Below are 17,133 nucleotides of genomic sequence, written 5' to 3'. Positions count from 1 at the left end.
AAACAGACAGATCTGATGTGAAAAATTAGAATCCTAAAATGTAAGACAGCTGTGCAGATCCAGTTTGTCCAAGATACATGGCAAAAATTAGGTTCTGCATAGCATTGAACAGGGGAGAAGTGAATCAATATTGAAGACCATTCTTGATGAAAGAAAAACTGAACACTTTCCTTATGCTCTTTCTTACATTAACCCACTGCAGCTCCTCTCAAAAAATATTGTTTGGTTTAAAAAACCCAAAATAACAAAACAATATGGCCATAAATGTAGTGACTGCAAATTAAGCCTAGAATTCTTCAATATATTAGCATGGGTAGAGGATTGGTTAATGGACAGAAAAGAGAGGAGGGATAAATAGGACATTTTCCAGTTGGCAGGCTGTAACTAGTGGTCAGTGCTTGGGCCTCAGCTATATTAATGACATAGATGAAGGGACCGAGTGCAATATATCCAAGTTTGCTGACAATACAAAGCTAGGTTGCCTGACATCAGTAGTGGGGAAAATGCTAGAGTCCATTATAAAAGATGTAATAGCAGAGCACTTGGAAAACAGTGACAGGATCGGACAAAGTCAACATGGATTTACAAAAGCTAAATCGTGCTTGACTAATCTACTGGAATTTTTTGAGGATGTAACTGGTAGAATAGATAAGGGAGAACGAGTGGATGTGGTGTATTTGGACTTTCAAAAGGCTTTCGATAAGGTCCCACATAAGAGATTAGCGTGCAAAGTTAAGGCACATGGGATTGGGGGCAAGGTATTGACTTGGATAGAGAACTGGTTGGCAGGCAGAAAGTAAAGAGTTGGAATAAACGGCTCTTTTTCCAAGTGGCAGGCAGTGACTAGTGGGGTACCGCAGGGATCGGTCCTTGGACCCAAGCTATTCACAATATATATTAATGATCTGGACGAGGGAACTAGATGTAATATGTCCAAGTTTGCAGACGACACAAAGCTGGGTGGGCGAGTGTGCTGTGAGGAGGATGCCGAGAAACTCCAGGATGATTTGGACACGTTGGGTAATTGGGCAGAAGCATGGCAGATGCAATATAACGTGGATAAATGCGAGGTTATCCACTTTGGTGTCAAAAACAAGGCGGCAGATTATTATCTGAATGGCAATAGGTTGGGAGAAGGGGAAGTGCAACGAGACCTGGGCGTCCTTGTGTACCAGTCGCTGAAGGGAAGCATGCAGGTGCAGCAGGCGGTTAAGAAGGCAAATGGTATGTTGGCCTTCGTAGCGAGAGGGTTTGAGTACAGGAACAAGGATGTCTTGCTGCAGTTGTACAGGGTCTTGGTGAGACCACATCTGGAGTATTGTATGCAGTTTTGGTCACCTTATCTGAGGAAGGATGTTCTTGCCATGGAAGGAGTGCAGCGAAGATTCACCAGGCTGATACCTGGGATGGCAGGAATGACGTATGAGGAGAGATTGGGTCGATTGGGCTTGTACTCGCTGGAGTTTAGAAGAATGAGAGGGGATCTCATTGAAACTTATAAAATTCTAACAGGACTAGACAGACTAGATGCAGGAAGGATGTTCCTGATGGTCTGGGAGTCTAGAACCAGGGGTTACAGTCTAAGGATAAGGGGGTAGGCCATTTAGGACAGAGATGAGGAGAAATTTCTTCACCCAGAGAGTGGTGAACCTGTGGAATTCTCTTCCACAGAAGGCAGTAGACACCAATTCATCTATCTATATATATAAAGCGGCTCTTCTGTCTGTCCCGATGTCTGTCCGTTCTCTATACGTTTGAAAGTTACAGAGCGTACCGACGCGCGCGTCGCCTCAAAAGAAAGCTTGCGATTCCGGACCGGTCATAGGCGTATTTACGTTTCGGCCGGACAAAACCGCGCCCGCGGTATCCGAAAAACGTTCAGCCTTCCGCTCATTAGCGACCGTGTGACGTCGAGGTCGACCAATCGGACGGCGGGTTCCTTCCTACAGTTGAGTGTCGAGTGACTCGACGATTGACCAATCCTACGCTTCGGTGACCTGACCGGTCGACCAATCGGTGCATGTGTGGGTGGGCCTTATCCTTCTGAACTGAGGTGAGTGGCCGCCATCTTGATTTTTCACAATTTTTTCCCCACCCTTTCAGTGTGTTAGGGAAGTAAGGTAAATATTTTAATGATGTGTTAGGGAATTAAATAACAATTTAATAGGGGGGGGGGGGGGGGGGAAGAGCCTCGGGAAATCGCGGGGGGGGGGGTGGAGGGCCTCGGGAAATCGCGGGGGGGGGTGGGAGAGCTGATGAGTTTAAAAAAAACAAGAGGCCGCCAGTTGCGCGGCCGCCTTGACGACGGCACGCATTCGCACGGCCCCCGTTACCCCGGCAACGGGGCACGCCGGCGGTCTTGCCTGCTCCCCGCGGGCCGCCCGCACTGACCGCGCATGTGCCGCCCGCGAGAGCCCGCTCCCGGCTCCGGCCACCGCTCAGCATTCCCGCTATTGCAACGGACCTCAGGCGGTAGGCAGGGGGAGGGGCCGGAGAGAGGGGACAGAGGGGAGCGGGGGAGGGGAGAGAGAGAGTGAGAGAGAGAGAGAGAGAGAGAGAGAGAGAAGAGAGAGAGAGAGAGAGAGAGAGAGAGAGAGAGGGGAGGGAGGGATAGGACAGGGAGAGGACATGACAGGGAGAGGGGGGGACACACAGGGGGCAGGGAGATCAAGCGCCCCTAAATTGCCCTCGCAACGCGGGGCTCCCCTCGGTGACCTGACCGGTCGACCAATCAGTGCGTATGTGTGTGGGCGGGCCTTATCCTTCTGAACCGAGGTGAGTGGCCGCCATCTTGATTTTTCACAATTTTTTCCCCCACACTTTCTGTGCGTTAGGGAACTAAAGTAAATATTTTAATGATGTGTGAGGGAATTAAATAACAATTTAATGGGGGGGGGGGGGGGGAGAGAGACTCAGGAAATCGCGGGGGGGGGGGGGGGGGGGGAGCCTCGGGAAATCGCGGGGGGCTCGCGCCGCCCACACTGACCGCGCGTGCGCCACCCGCACTGACGCCGCCGGCACAGACCGCGCATGCGCCGCCCGTGAGAGCCCACTCCCGGCGCGGCCGCCGCTCAGCATTCCCACTATCAGAACGGCACCGGACCTCAGGCGCTAGGCAGGGGGAGGGGCCGGAGAGAGGGGACAGAGGGGAGCGAGGGAGGGGTAGGGGTGGGCGAGGGAGACAGAGGAGGGGAGGGAGAGGAGGGGAGGGGAGGGAGGGATAGGACAGGGAGAGGACATGACAGGGAGAGGGGGGACACACAGGGGCAGGGAGGACCAAGCGCCCCAAAATTGCCCTCGCAACGCAGGGCTCCCCAGCTAGTTAAATATATTCAAGAAGGAGTTGGGATATATTTCTTAAGGGTAAAGGGGATCAAGGGATATGGGGAGAAAGCACGAACAGGGTACTGAATTTGGATGATCAGCCATGATCACATTGAATGGCGGAGCAGGCTCGAGGGGCCAAATGGCCTACTCCTGCTCCTATCTTCTATGTTTCTATGTTTAGGTTGGAAAGTAAGCTGTGAGGAGGACACAAAGAGCCTGCAAAGGGATATTGACAGGTTAAGTGAGTGGACAATAAGGTGGCAGATGGAGTATAATGCAGGAAAATGTGAAGTTATTCACTTTGGTAGGAAGAATAGAAAAACCGAATATTTTTTTAAAATGGTGAGAAACGATTAAATGTTGGTGTTCAGAGATATTTAGGTGTCCTCGTACAGGAAACACAGAGGCCGCGATTTTGCAAATGGATGCCGCTTGGGAGCGGGTCAGCTGGTTTCCGGGTTCCAGTCCCGCCCCCCAACTGCATCTGGCCCATGGACGTGATTTTATGTCGGTTGGCCTTGTTAAACCCATCCTGCGGGGCTTGCCGGCCAATTAAGAGGAAGCAGGTCAGATGACGCATCATCTGCCCGTTTTCTTAAAGGGACCACGCACAATTTTTCTTTGACAGCTTATTTCTCAGTGTTTGACAGCATTGAGGTGCTGCAAACACTGACAATGACTGTACAAAGGTGAGCTCTTGCACCCAGACTCTCCAATGACTCCCTCCATAGGCTAGAACAGATTGCAGCTGCAGGTGAGGTTACAGAAGTGATCTGTCACTGGTGAGAGAGATTCTCCCAATGAGGTGGGACTAGACAGCCAATTCAAAACTTGTTACCTACAGAAAAGTATAAATGCATTAAAATGATTTTCCCACCTCTGAAACTCACCAGTGCACCACTGAATCCTTCACACCACTTCTGCAGCTGTCATCAATGCAGAAACATTACAGCAGACTTGTAACACACCACACTTACCTGGCGTGGTGTCCGGACATCGGGGAACCCGATGCAGAAGCGGCAAAATTGAAGAGACTGTTAACAAGTATCAAGTACCTGTTAACAGGCAGTTAAGTGGATATAATCCTCTTCCCACCGCTAGGTTTCGGGTCCATGCGCAAATCGAGGACCCAACACTTGGGAACATTGATTGGAGGCGGGTTGACAGCGGGTTTCCTACCCGCTGTCAATCTTTGCAATCCCACCTCCAATCCCACACTCTGAGGACCGGCAAAATTCCGGCCAGAGAGTTAACATCCAGGTACAGCAAGCAATTAGGAAGGCAAATGGCATGTAGGCTTTATTGCAAGGGGTTTGGAGTACAAGAGTAAGGAAGTCTTACTACAATTGCACAGGCCTTTGGTGAGACCACACCTGGAGTACTGTGCACAGTTTTGGTCTCCTTATCTGTGGAAGGATAAACTTTTTTTAAAATTTTTTTTAAAGAGGCGGTGCAACAAAGGTTCACTAGATTGATTCCTGGGATGAGAGGGTTGTCCTATCAGGAGAGATTGAGCCTATACTGTCTGGAGTTTAGAAGAATGAGAGGTTCATCATTGAAACATGCAAGATTCTGAGGGGGATTGACAGGGTAAATGCTGAGAGGTTGCTTCCCCTGGCTGGAGAGTCTAGAACTGGGGGCATAGTCTCAGGATAAGGGGTTGGTCATTTAAGACTGAGATGAGGAGGAATTTCTTCAATCAGAGGGTTGTGAATCTTTGGAATTCTGTTCCCCAAAGGGCTGTAGATGCTGAATTGTTGAGTATATTCAAGGCTGAGATAGATACATTTTTGTCTCTCGGAGAATCAAGGGATATGGAGATCGGGGAGGAAAGTGGAGTTGAGGTTGAAGATCAGCCATGGTCTTATTGAAGGGCAGAGCAGGCTCGAGGGGCCGTATGGCCTACTTCTGCTCCTAGTTCTTATGTTCATTAAATATTTAACTTTTTATTCCATTTTCAAATATTAAAGTGGGGGAACATGCAGAGCAGACAGTAATACACATGCTGCAATGGATTACAGTAAACAAGCTGGTTGCAACTGCAACTACTTACAGGTCATCTTCAGTATCACATCAAAATGTAACTGATCTGAATAACTTATATACACAGATTAAATTCCCAAATTCTATTCCAATTTTGGCCAGAAGTTACCGCATTTGTCTACTAATTTTGCACCTATAACAACAACTTGTATTTATATAGCGCCTTTAATGTAATAAAATGTCCCAAGGAGCTTCACAGGAGCGTTATAAAGCAAAATTTGACACCGAGCCACATAAGGAGTGCTTTAAAAGGAAGAGGGGTAGAGAGGTGTTCATATACTGTAAAAATGGGAATATAACTCTTTTTTTAATAAAATTAACTTTCTGTAGTTTTTTTTTCATGATACTGGTTTGAGCTGGTGAAACTTTCAACAGATCTAAAATGTTTCCAGATGAAACCAAATCTTTTGGACTGTAACACCAACATATGGTGGATGTAATTTTGAGGAGTAAGGTGAGTTGAAAACTGAAATAGCCCATGTTGAATGCTTATGGGAAAGGTAGGCATTTATTTGATTACTAACTGTTTAGTGGCCAGTATCTGTATTTAGATTGCTTAATCACATTCGTAAATACACTTACATTACAATAAAATAGGTAAGTTGGGTGTGAAATACAGTAAAATGTAGACATTTTCCTCATGTAACTTTCTTATGTTGTATTTCATGAAAGTATTTAGATCAGATCTTTAAACTGTGTTTTACTGTAGCATTATATTGGATTATATTTACTTAGTCAAATGAAGGACTTAATAACTGAATATATAACAATGTCATAATGACACTGATATATCACACTGAAATCAACAGGGCCTACAAAATACTATTTTTGTTTTCATAATGGCTCCATTTGGCTTGAATAACACAAGGGCCTAGAAATTCATTCGCATGCACCTAATTATCAGGCACAAAACGGGCACCCAAGCATCCAATATGGTGGGCGGCACGTGCGCACTCATTCCACGACAGAAGTGCGCTGCCCGACATATTAGACAGGGTTGTTCAATAGGTGCCCAGGGTGCGCTAGAAGTGTTAAACAATCATTAAAATATTTAAATAAGGATTCTACACATGCTGTAGGAACCATTTGTGATATTGTTCTGCCCCAGCGCTTGACTCGCCATGTGATAAACTCACTCAGCGACTCGTGGCAAGAACAGGCAGGAACGACCCTTCAGCAGCGCAACTTAAAGGGCTCACAAGAACATTAGAAATAAGAATGCAAGAAATCGGAGCAGGAGTAGCCATTTGGCCCTTCAAGTCTGTGTGGAAGATCGCCGTCAGGCTGCCCAGTGCACCTAGCATTTCCTGGTATATGCCCATCGTCTGGGATCCTCAAAGTCATGTTAGTGATCAAATAGTTGGTATGCAATATGCAAGATGTGAGGTGTGGGGAACTGAGGGTTGCAATGACTGTGAGTGTGAAAGTATAAGAAGGAGATGAAGTGAAATGTTGTGCAGTGAATGTAGGGAAGCGGGGGAGTGCAGTATTATGAGTAGTGAGACTGGAGGCAGTGGAGATGTGAGCAGAGAAAGAGAGCAGTATTCTTACCTTGACAGCTGTGATGAGGTCATTGAACTTCTTTTAGCATTGCAGCCATGTCCTGGGAGCTAAGCTCCGGGCATTGACCTCTTCTGTAACCTCTTACCATTGGCGGCGGCAATGTTTCTGCCCCCTCTTTCTGTCATACATCTAAACCAGGGCCTCCCAAGTGGCGTTGGAGACTCTGTGTGCCCTCTTTGGACATCTTTCAGTCACCTTCTTCAATCTGGGAAGTCTGATGTCTGCTGCCAGAGCGCACCTCGCCTTTAAGAGATGCCTTTAAGTGGCTTCAGAGACGCTCGATTCCCCCCTCCCAAAAACAGGCTTGCAGTCAATGAATAGCGTGAGTAGCACTCACTGCTGCATGTCTGAATCAATTTAATGAGAGCCGAGCACAAATTAAAGTGCTGCCTGGGACCAAGTGAACAGAAGTGTGCTGAGCGCGCCCGTTTGAGTATCCACTTTCTCAACATATTCCCCAAGTACTTCATTCTCTAGCTGAAAAGTCAAATTTGTCCTGTAAAACTATATTTACTGTTTCAATGGTTCTTGCGATTAACATATTCCAGAACTGTATTACCTGCTGAAAGAATATTGCATGACTTCTCTTCTAATTTCCTCATTTTTAAGCTTAAAATTAAAAATTGGATTTTATTTCTGAATCTATTTGGTTATCCTATGACGTTCAGCTGCAAAAAAACCTTTTTGCTCCATTACCACCAGATGAAGGGACCTACATGATCCAGGAAGACTATGTCCATACCTTGTAACTGAAGTTAATCTCAATAAAACTATATTAAAAAATACAGTTACTATATTACTACTGATTAATGTCATAACTAACATATTCTAAGTAATAGGACAACAACAGGTTGTATTTATATAGCACTTTTAGCATAGGAAAATGTCACAACCTCTTTACAGGAGTGTAATCAGATAAAAATTGACACTGAGCCAAAGGAGATATTCGGAGGGGTGACTAAAAGCTTGGTCACAGAGGCAGGTTTTGAGGAGGGTCTTAAAGGAGAGAGGTGGAAAGGCAGAGAGGTTTAGGGAGGGAATTCCAGAGCCTAGGGCCTAGATGGCTAAAGGAACAGCCATCAATGGTGTGGCATAGGGAATGGGGATTTGTAACAGGCCAGAGTTGGAGGAACGCAGATTTCTCAGAGATTGTTGTAGGGCTGGAGGAGGTTAGAGATAGGAAGGGGTGAAGCCATGAAGGGATTGGAACACAAGGATAAGAAATTTAAAATTGAAGAAGTTGGGAACCGGAACCAATGTAGGTTACGGGCAGCAGAGTTTTGGATGAGCTGAAATTTATGGAGAGTGAAGGATGGGAGGCTAGCCAGAAGAGCATTGGAACAGTCGAGACTGGAGATGACACAGGCATGGATGTGGGTTTCAGCAGGAGGTGGGCTGAGGCAGGGGCTAGAAAGGTGATGTTACAGAGGTGGAAGTAGGCAGTCTTTGTGATGGGATCGGGGTTAAATATCAAATAGTTGGCTTCAACCTGAGTCAATGGCCGGGGAGGGATTGCAATTGGAGGCAAGAGTACAGCGTTTGTGGCGGAAGCCGAAGATGATGGCTACTTTACTTTGTAAAACATAGAACAGTTATAATAGGTTTAAAAATTGCAGGAATAATAAAAAATATCCAGACAGAATTTAGCCATTACTAAAATTACAATTATCTGAAACTCAATCCTAATTTTTTTTTGCTGATTTTTAATCTAATACTCACTGAATGTCATTAATGAAGAGCTGATGTGTGGTTGATATCTAACAAAGTAACTGAAATGATATTACATGGATAACTGACAACAAACAGCATAAGGAGTTCTTCTGGGATCTCACTAAAACAAAAAAATCTTTATTGCTAGATAGTGGCTTCTCTGACTGTGCCACAAGGGTTTAAAAAAAGCCCACAAAAATAAACCTTTACTTCCAATGATGTTGAATAAACTTTAAAGAAAAAACAATTCCTAATCTGGTTTCAACACTTTAAAGATTTCATTCACAGGTGAATGCGATCGAATGTGGCTGTTTTGCCGCTTATTACTTGTGACTCAGAATCAAAGCTACTGGGGTCACTTGTATGCAGTAACATTGTGTTTATCAAACATTTTCTTTCCACTCAGCAGCATATTTACCTTTTTCTGTGTTCATCCCTCGTCTTATCTTTCCTTTTCTTCTTGTGATGTTCTTTCTTTTCACCAGCTGGTTTTGTTTCTACAAGAAATTAGCAAAGGAAAAATATTAAATAAGATAGTCAAATGTTGTAAAACATCTGTACAATTGAATGTTTTGCATCTAGACCATGACGGTCACGTTATACCCTTCAGAAGAGTCAAACCCAAGAGAGATACACATCCATAGGACACAAATTAGTGACTGACTGAAACGAGGATTCTCTATTAAATCACCAATCAAATTTCCGATTGACTTAGTACATTAGGTTAGACGCCAAATCCATCCCTAATATGAAGAAAGTCACCTCTGTCTCCTGGCTGTAAGGGAACCAAGTGAAATTAGTTTGGTAAGTCCGAATCCAGTTCCCAGTTGGCATGGGCCTACGTGCACAGAACTATCTTTAATTCAGCACTAATTGGCAATCCCACTCAGATAGCCCAAAGGATGACTGGTTTGGGTAATGGAAAAACATCATGCAGTTAGGGATGCTTTTTGATGTTGGGGTTGAGACACGTTGTAGGGGCAAAGTAGAAGGAGCTTTACGCTGTATCTGGCTGTGCTTTACTTGACCTAAACACAAAGTACCTAACTCCAACTTGGTACATTTAACTACTATTTTGCAAATATCCTGGGCTTAGAAAAAGGCAAGAGATAAATATTGAATATATAGGTAATGGAACAAATCCATAGCTTATTAAAAATCTTCTATATGTGTCTTGTCTACAAAATCTTACTTCCTGTTGTTACTCTTTTCATTACATTTTTGTATCAACTTATTTTATATTGTAAATTCCTACGTTCATGTTTATAATAGAAATGATCTATATAAATTTGTCACCCTGTAATTGCGCAATTTGGCCTCCAGTTGGTGGTGTATTAGCTTTTGTCCACAAATTGCCACTTTGCTATTCAACTATAAATAAAACATAATCAAAGTATTTTATAAAAATAAGCACTGACTGTATGATTTCAAAATGGGGACTGAATTAGGTTTGTGTCCTAGTCCAATTCTCCATTGCCCGCTAAGTCCGGTTTACCTCAAGACTACACTCAGTTCTGAGGATGTAACTAGCAGGGTAGATAAAGGGGAACCAGTGGATGTAGTATATTTGGATTTTCAAAAGGCATTCGATAAGGTGCCACAGGGGGTAATGGCCCAGAACTTCGGGTCTCCACGGGTGAGTACACATGGGGTACTCAACCCTACGTAGGCCCAATGGAAGTGCCGGTTTCCTGCATGCACTGCGCATGCGCGGGAAACCGGCACTTCCGTTCCCCTGAAAGCAGGGGATCAGAGGTCGAACGTGTGCGCGAGAGAGGCTGCGCGTGCGCATCGAACTTACGTTTTTTTTTAATACAGGTTTCCCCGGGAGGGCAAGTCTCCAGAAGTTACACATTTAAAAAGCCTGCTTTTTACAAGGTAAGTGGTGAATTAATTAAAATTAAAACATTTTTTTCCACAGGTTTATTATTTTGAAATACTTTAAAGCAAGGTAAGTTTATTTTTAGCCCCGTTAGAAAATAAAATTATTTTTTTCAAAAATTTAAATTATTGTTTAAAATAGTTATTTCATGTAATTTATAGTTTATTTTAAAAATGTGATGTTTTTAAAAAATTTATTTGAAGATTTAGTGATGTTTTGGGGCCCGTAGTATTTATAAGTCTTATGAATGGGCCATGTGATCCCAGGTGATGCATCGAACTAACTGCGCCCCTGGGATATGCAAGCACTGTGCACAGGCAGTTGGAGCAGGCCCAGGATCGGAATTCCACGGGGGCCCACAGCTCAACGGCCGGCGTGCAAGTTAAGTGCAGGTCGGGGGCTTACACCTGCGGGAAGCCCCCGACCCGAATTTCTGGGCCATTATATTAACATGGATGGATAGAGGATTGGTTAACGGACAGAAAACAGAGTAGGGATAACCGGGTCATTTTCAGGTTGGCAGGCTGTAACTAGTGGGGTGCCGCTAGGATCAGTGCTTGGGCCTCAGCTATTTACAATCTATATTAATGACTTAGACGAAGGAACTGAGTGTAATGTAACCAAGTTTGCTGATGATACAAAGCTAGGTGGGAAACCTGTGAGGAGGTCACAAAGGCCGCAAATTTAATAGCGTTGAGGGGGCGGGTTTGGAGGCGGGTCAGTTGTGAAAATAGCAAAGATTGACAATGGGTAGGAAACCCGCTGTCAACCCACCTCCACGCGAGTCCCCCAGGTGTCAGGTCTGTCAGCGGAGAACTAACCCGACACCAAGCGGCGGGGGATACAATTCAGCTACTTAAATGGCTTAAGAGCCAATTTAAGAGTATTTTGAGGCTTACTTCTAATTTTACCTTCTCCCCCACGGGTTACCCGCTGTTCAGGGAACACGCCAGCTCAACCTGGCATGTTTTGAGTCTGCTCTGATGTTTGTGAAAAGCTGACAGCTGCAGAAGTGGTGTCAAGGATGCCATGTTGCAGATGGTGAGTTTCAGAGCACAGAAAATGTTGGTTACTGCATTTTTAACAGAGATTTCTTTAGCTTGCACGTTTTTAGATCCAACTGTTTGTCCAGTGCCACCTCATTGGGAGAACCTCTCTCACCATTGACAGATCGCTTCTGTCATCTCGCCTGCAGCTGCCATCTATTCCCGCAACATTGGAGCTAATGAAACAATCAGACCTTGATCTTCCGAATCCTTCCACGATCAGTACCAACACCAACATCACCAACTGCATCACCAACCTTCTCCACCATCACCTGATGCTGCACTGGACACAGGGCATCAGCCCCTGACAAAATTGCTGGTGGAAGGCCAGCGATGGCATCACCATGGCCAGACTTTCTTCACTTGATGCTGTAAACCCTGGCTGACACATGATGCGCCAGGTTGACAACATCCCACACCAGCACCGTGAAGCATCCCTTTAATGTCCAAGCCATTCCATGCACACTCATCACTATAGCTGGGGGGGGAGGGGGGAACTTATGACTGAACAATCACTGGAACTCAGCAAGACACTTCTCAAGGTGTGCTCAGATCTGTCTATTAAGGGGCACTTTTTGAAAAAGAGATATCACTGTATGACAACACATTATCAGAAACTTCACATGAACATTGGCTAAACCTCTCAAGTGCCTACCCTTGTGTGTTGTTAGTTGGTATGCTTGCAGTAGGATGAGGGCGAGTGTGAGGGGTGGCTAGTGAGATGGGGAAGTGATAAAGTAGATAGAGAGCGTTGGGTGGAGGTGCAAGGTAAGTTGGTGTCCTGGGGAGCTCTCTTCCGCCCTTTGAAGGGAAGAGAACCTCCCTGCGTGCGGTGACTCCCTCCATAAGCATATGGAGGGAGTTATTGGAGAGCCTGGGTGCAAGTGTTCACCTTTGTGCAGTGATTGTCAGTGTTTGCAGCACCTCAATGCTCTCAAACACTGACAGAACAACTGTCAAACTCCATGTGGACGTGGTCCCTTTAAGGAAACTGGCTGATAACGCGTCATCAAATGACGTCATCAGACCCACTTCCTGTTAATTGGCCGGTATGCCCGCAGGGCATGTTTAACAAGGCCAATCAAGGGAAAATCACGTCTGCAGCTGGGATCGGGACCAGAATCGGAAACCAGCTGTCCCACCACCTGCATTAAATTCGCGGCCAAAGAGTCTGCAAAGGGATCTAGACAGGTTATGGGAGTGGGCAAGAAGTGGCAGATGGGAGTATAATGGGGAAAATGTGAGGTTATTCACTTTGGTAAGAAGAATAGAAAAACCGAATATTTTTTAAATGGTGAGGAACGATTAAATGTTGATGTTCAGAGGGATTTGGGTGTCCTTGTACACGAAACACAGAAAGTTGACATGCAGGTACAGCAAGCAATTAGGAAGGCAAATGCTATGTTGGCCTTTATTGCAAGGGGGTTGGAGTATAAGAGTAAGGATGTTCTTGCTGCAATTATATAGGGCTCTGGTGAGACTACACCTGGAGTATTGTGTACAGTTTTGGTCACCGTACCTAAGGGAATATACTTGCCTTAGAGGCAGTGCAACGAAGGTTCACTAGATTGATTCCTGGGATGAGAGGGTTGTCCTATGAGGAGAGATTGAGTAGAATGGGCCTATACTCTCTGGAGTTTAGAAGAATGAGAGGTGAGCTCATTGAAACATACAAGATTCTGAGAGGGCTTGACAGGGTGGATGCTGAGAGTCTGTTTCCTCTGGCAGGAGAGTCTAGAACTAGGGGACATAGGCCTAGAAATTGGGTTGGGGCGCCAAAGTGGGGCAAAAGTCGGCGGAGCGCAGGATTTAGCGCAGCGATTGGAGTGATACCGATCGCCAGAAATTCAGTTTCAGTGCCGCTCGAGGGACACGGGGCGAGGCTCAAGGCGCTCCGCGTCCCTCTTAGGGCGCTGAAACTGATTATCGCAGCGCAACGTGCCGCAGCGCCACATGCTGCGGCACGGCACGCTGCGGTACTGCAGGCCTTCCTCCCACTGTTAAGGGGGAGGTGCCTGCAACAGCGCGAGCCCCGATCGCGAGTGCCGGCAAATGAGCCCGGCACCAAGGAGAAGTGCCGGGCTCTCGGGAAACAGCCAGCAATGCTGCGGGGGGGGGGGGGTGGTTAGGAGGCCGGGGACGGAGGTGCTGGCAGGCGGCCGCCGAAAAAGCGGCTGCTCCGCACCTCCACCTTAACTTGCGCCGCTGCCGGCACAGTAAGGCCCCGTGAACCGGACGCGGGTAGCGAGCGGCGCAACTGCGGCGTTCGCTACCAAATATCGCGAACGGGGCACAATTGGGGCGCTGCGCACACCGATGACGTCATTGGTGGCGGCACAGCGCAAATGCCTAACGCCACCATTAGCGCCCCTACTGAATATCGCCGCAGACGCAGCCAGTGGCGCTACAGCCACTGACTGCCTCTTTAGGCGCTAACAGGTGGCGCTACTCACCCAATTTCTCCCCCATAGTCTCAGGATAAGGGGTCTGCCATTTAGGACGGAAAAGGGGTCTGCCATTTAGGACGGATAAGGGGTCTGCCATTTAGGATGGAGGGGAGAAATTTCTTCACTCAGAGTTGAGAATCTTTGGAATTCTCTACCCCAGAGGGCTGCGGATGCTCAGTAGCAATTATCAGTTATTTATACCAAGTGGTTTTATTTTTAAAGAGGGTTTGGTTTTGTGTGTGTGTGTGAAAAATGACAGTACTCTGATTGCACACTTGTAGCTTTTGTTTTATGTTCTATATAAGTTTAAAAATTGAGCGGCAGATGTGAGTGAGAGAAAGAGGTAGGTCAAAGAGAAAAAAAACAAAAAAAGACATGCACGTACACACACAAAGACAGACAGGCAACTCTCTTTTTCTTCATTCTAATTTGATTTCTTTTAGTTGAATTTTAAAACAAAGCCTCTTGGATTGAAACAGATAGGAATGGAAGGTAAGAAGGCAAGGGGAGGAGGGTAACTGACTAAGGGTGGGGAACTTCTTGCCCCGAAGACAAAAATCATGATTTTGAGAAGTTCTCTCCCAAAAGGCAGAGCAGGCAAGCAATCCCACCAATACATATCTGGCTTCAATTATAAATATCTAAATAAAATTTAGAAAAAAACAAAAATGTTAACTTGCGATCTTATTTTTGAGGGGAAATTATTCTGTTGTTGATGGGGAAATCTGCTTGTTTAGAGGAGGGAAAAGAAAGATTTGTGGGGAAATTAATATTTAAGGAAAAAAATGTAATTGTTAATGGTACTTGTATTTGGTTAAGTGTGTATTAGTTCAGTTTCATGTTAAAAATAAATTTACAAAAAAAATAATGATTAAAAATACAAATGACTTGGTCTCTTATTGTTGAAGCAAACATTGTAATTGTATTCAAACTCAATCATTATACTGAAGTGAGTGATATGCTGATTCAGTATCAATGAATGTATTCAACTTTGCTTGCTGTAAATAAGCTCAGCATATGGTTCTAAAAAGGAGCCTTTGTTCCCAAACCCAAGCCAACAGAGGTGAAGATAGAATTTTTCCATTAACGTTTATGTACCAATGTCATACGAGAAGTAAACCTATTTGGCGACTCCTATTGCTGATGAATGAAGCAAAACATTTATTATTGTGGTTTTCAAGCAAAAAGCATTCTATTTGCAGAAACAGGATTCACAAAAGTTATGGTTACTTGTACATGTAAAAATGTCCATCACAGGCATTGGCTTTTTAAAATGTCGATCTATTAATGGGACCTGGCATCAAAACGGTCTCCCCAGCCCTGTACCTCTCCATGCACCGGCCCTCCTTTGCCCAAACCTTCCGATCACACCAAAGGGCGTGCCAGTTCTCTGCAGCTGCTTGCGGGGGGGGGGGGGGTGCCAGGCTCTGTTGCCATAGAGTCATAACGGCACAGAAGGAGACCAGTTGGCCCATCAAGTCCGTGCTGGCTCTCTGTAGAGCAATCAAGTCAGTCCCATTCCCTCGCTCTATCCCCGTAGCCCTGCAAGTTTATTTTCCTCCCGTGCCTATCCAGTCTCCCCTTGAAAACATTGAGTGTGTCTGCTTCCACCACTTCTGTCGTCAGCGAGTTCCAGGTCCTCACCACTCGCTGCGTAAAAAAGTTTTTCCTCACGTCCCCCCTGTATCTCTTGCCCAAAACCTTAAATCTGTGTCCCTGGTCCTTGTACCATCAACTAATGGGAACAGCCTTTCCCCGTCTAGCCTATCCATACCCGTCATAATCTTGTACACCTCTTATCAAATCACCTCGCAACCTCCTTTGCTCTAATGAAAACAAATCCAGCTTCTCCAACCTGTCCTTGTAGCTAAGATCACCCATCCCCGGAACCATTCTGGTAAATCTCCTCTGCACCCTCTCAAGGGCCTTCACGTCCTTCCTAAAGTGTGGTGACCAGATCGGGACAAATACTCCAGTTGTGGCCTAACCAGCGCTTTATAAAGATTCAGCATAACTTCTCTACTTTTGTACTCAATACCTCTATTTATGAAGCCCAAGATCCCATATGCTTTGCTAACCACTCTCTCAATATGTCCTGCCACCTTCAGGGATCTGTGCACATTAACTTCCAGGTCCCTCTGTCCCTGCACACTCTTTTTAAAACTGTGCCATTAAGTGTATATTGCCTCTCCCTAAATGCATCACCTTACACTTCTCTGTATTAAATTCCATCTGCTACTTGTCTGCCCGTTCTGCTAGCCTTTCTATGTCCCATTGCAATCGATTGGTATCATCATCACTGTTTGCCACACCCCCAAGTTTGGTGTCATTGGCAAATTTAGAAATTCTACCTTTTATTCCAATATCCAGGTCATTTATATATATATATATATATCAAAAAAAGCAGTGGCCCCAGCACTGATCCTTGGGGAACACCACTGTCTACTACCATCCTCCAGTCTGAAAAACAGCCATTTACCACAACTCGCTGTTTTCTGTCCTTAAGCGAATTTGTTATCCAAGCTGCCACTGACCCATCTATTCCATGAGCCTCAATTTTGTTAACCAGCCTTCTATGTGGTACTTTGTCAAATGCCTTCCTAATACCCATGTAGACAACATCCATTGCATTCCCTTCATCAATTTTCCGTGTTACTTCATCAAAAAATTCAATTAGATTAGTCAAACATGATCTGCCTTTTACAAATCTGTGTTGGCTCTCCTTAATTAGCTTAAACCTCTCCAAGTGCACGTTAATTTTTTCCTTGATTATTGTTTGTAAAACTTTACCCACCACTGATGTTAAACTGACCGGCCTGTAGTTACTAGGATTGTCCTTACACCCTTTCTTGAACAATGGTGTCACATTGGCCACTTTCCAATCCTCAGGCACCACCCCCCCACATCTAGGGAAGATTAGAAAATTATGGCAAGCCCTTCCACTCTCTCCTTCCCCAATTCCCTTAGCAATCAGGGATGCAAGCCATCTGGACCAGGTGACTTATCCACTCTAAGCATATTCAGCCTTTCTAGTACATCCTGTCTATCAATTTTCACCCCTTCCATTGCTTCTACCTTTTCCACTGCTACTGATATTTTGTCAGCATCCACCTCC

At 45.3% G+C, this 17,133-nt stretch overlaps 1 protein-coding gene across 1 annotated transcript in view; it reads right to left on the bottom strand.

Moving 5' to 3' along the window:
- The window catches only part of srek1ip1 (SREK1-interacting protein 1), a 64,710-nt gene that overhangs the window by 7,251 nt on the left and 40,326 nt on the right, over nucleotides 1-17,133 (bottom strand). The window contains exon 4 of the mRNA XM_085971257.1: nucleotides 9,062-9,140. Coding sequence (XP_085827383.1) covers nucleotides 9,062-9,140 — 79 coding nt within the window. The remainder of the gene's footprint in view (nucleotides 1-9,061; nucleotides 9,141-17,133) is intronic.

This window comes from Somniosus microcephalus, chromosome 2, assembly GCF_052327205.1.
Source record: "Somniosus microcephalus isolate GS21.2 chromosome 2, FLI_Smic_1.0, whole genome shotgun sequence".
Classification (NCBI taxonomy): domain Eukaryota; kingdom Metazoa; phylum Chordata; class Chondrichthyes; order Squaliformes; family Somniosidae; genus Somniosus; species Somniosus microcephalus.
This window is presented reverse-complemented; position numbering and strand designations above follow the sequence as displayed.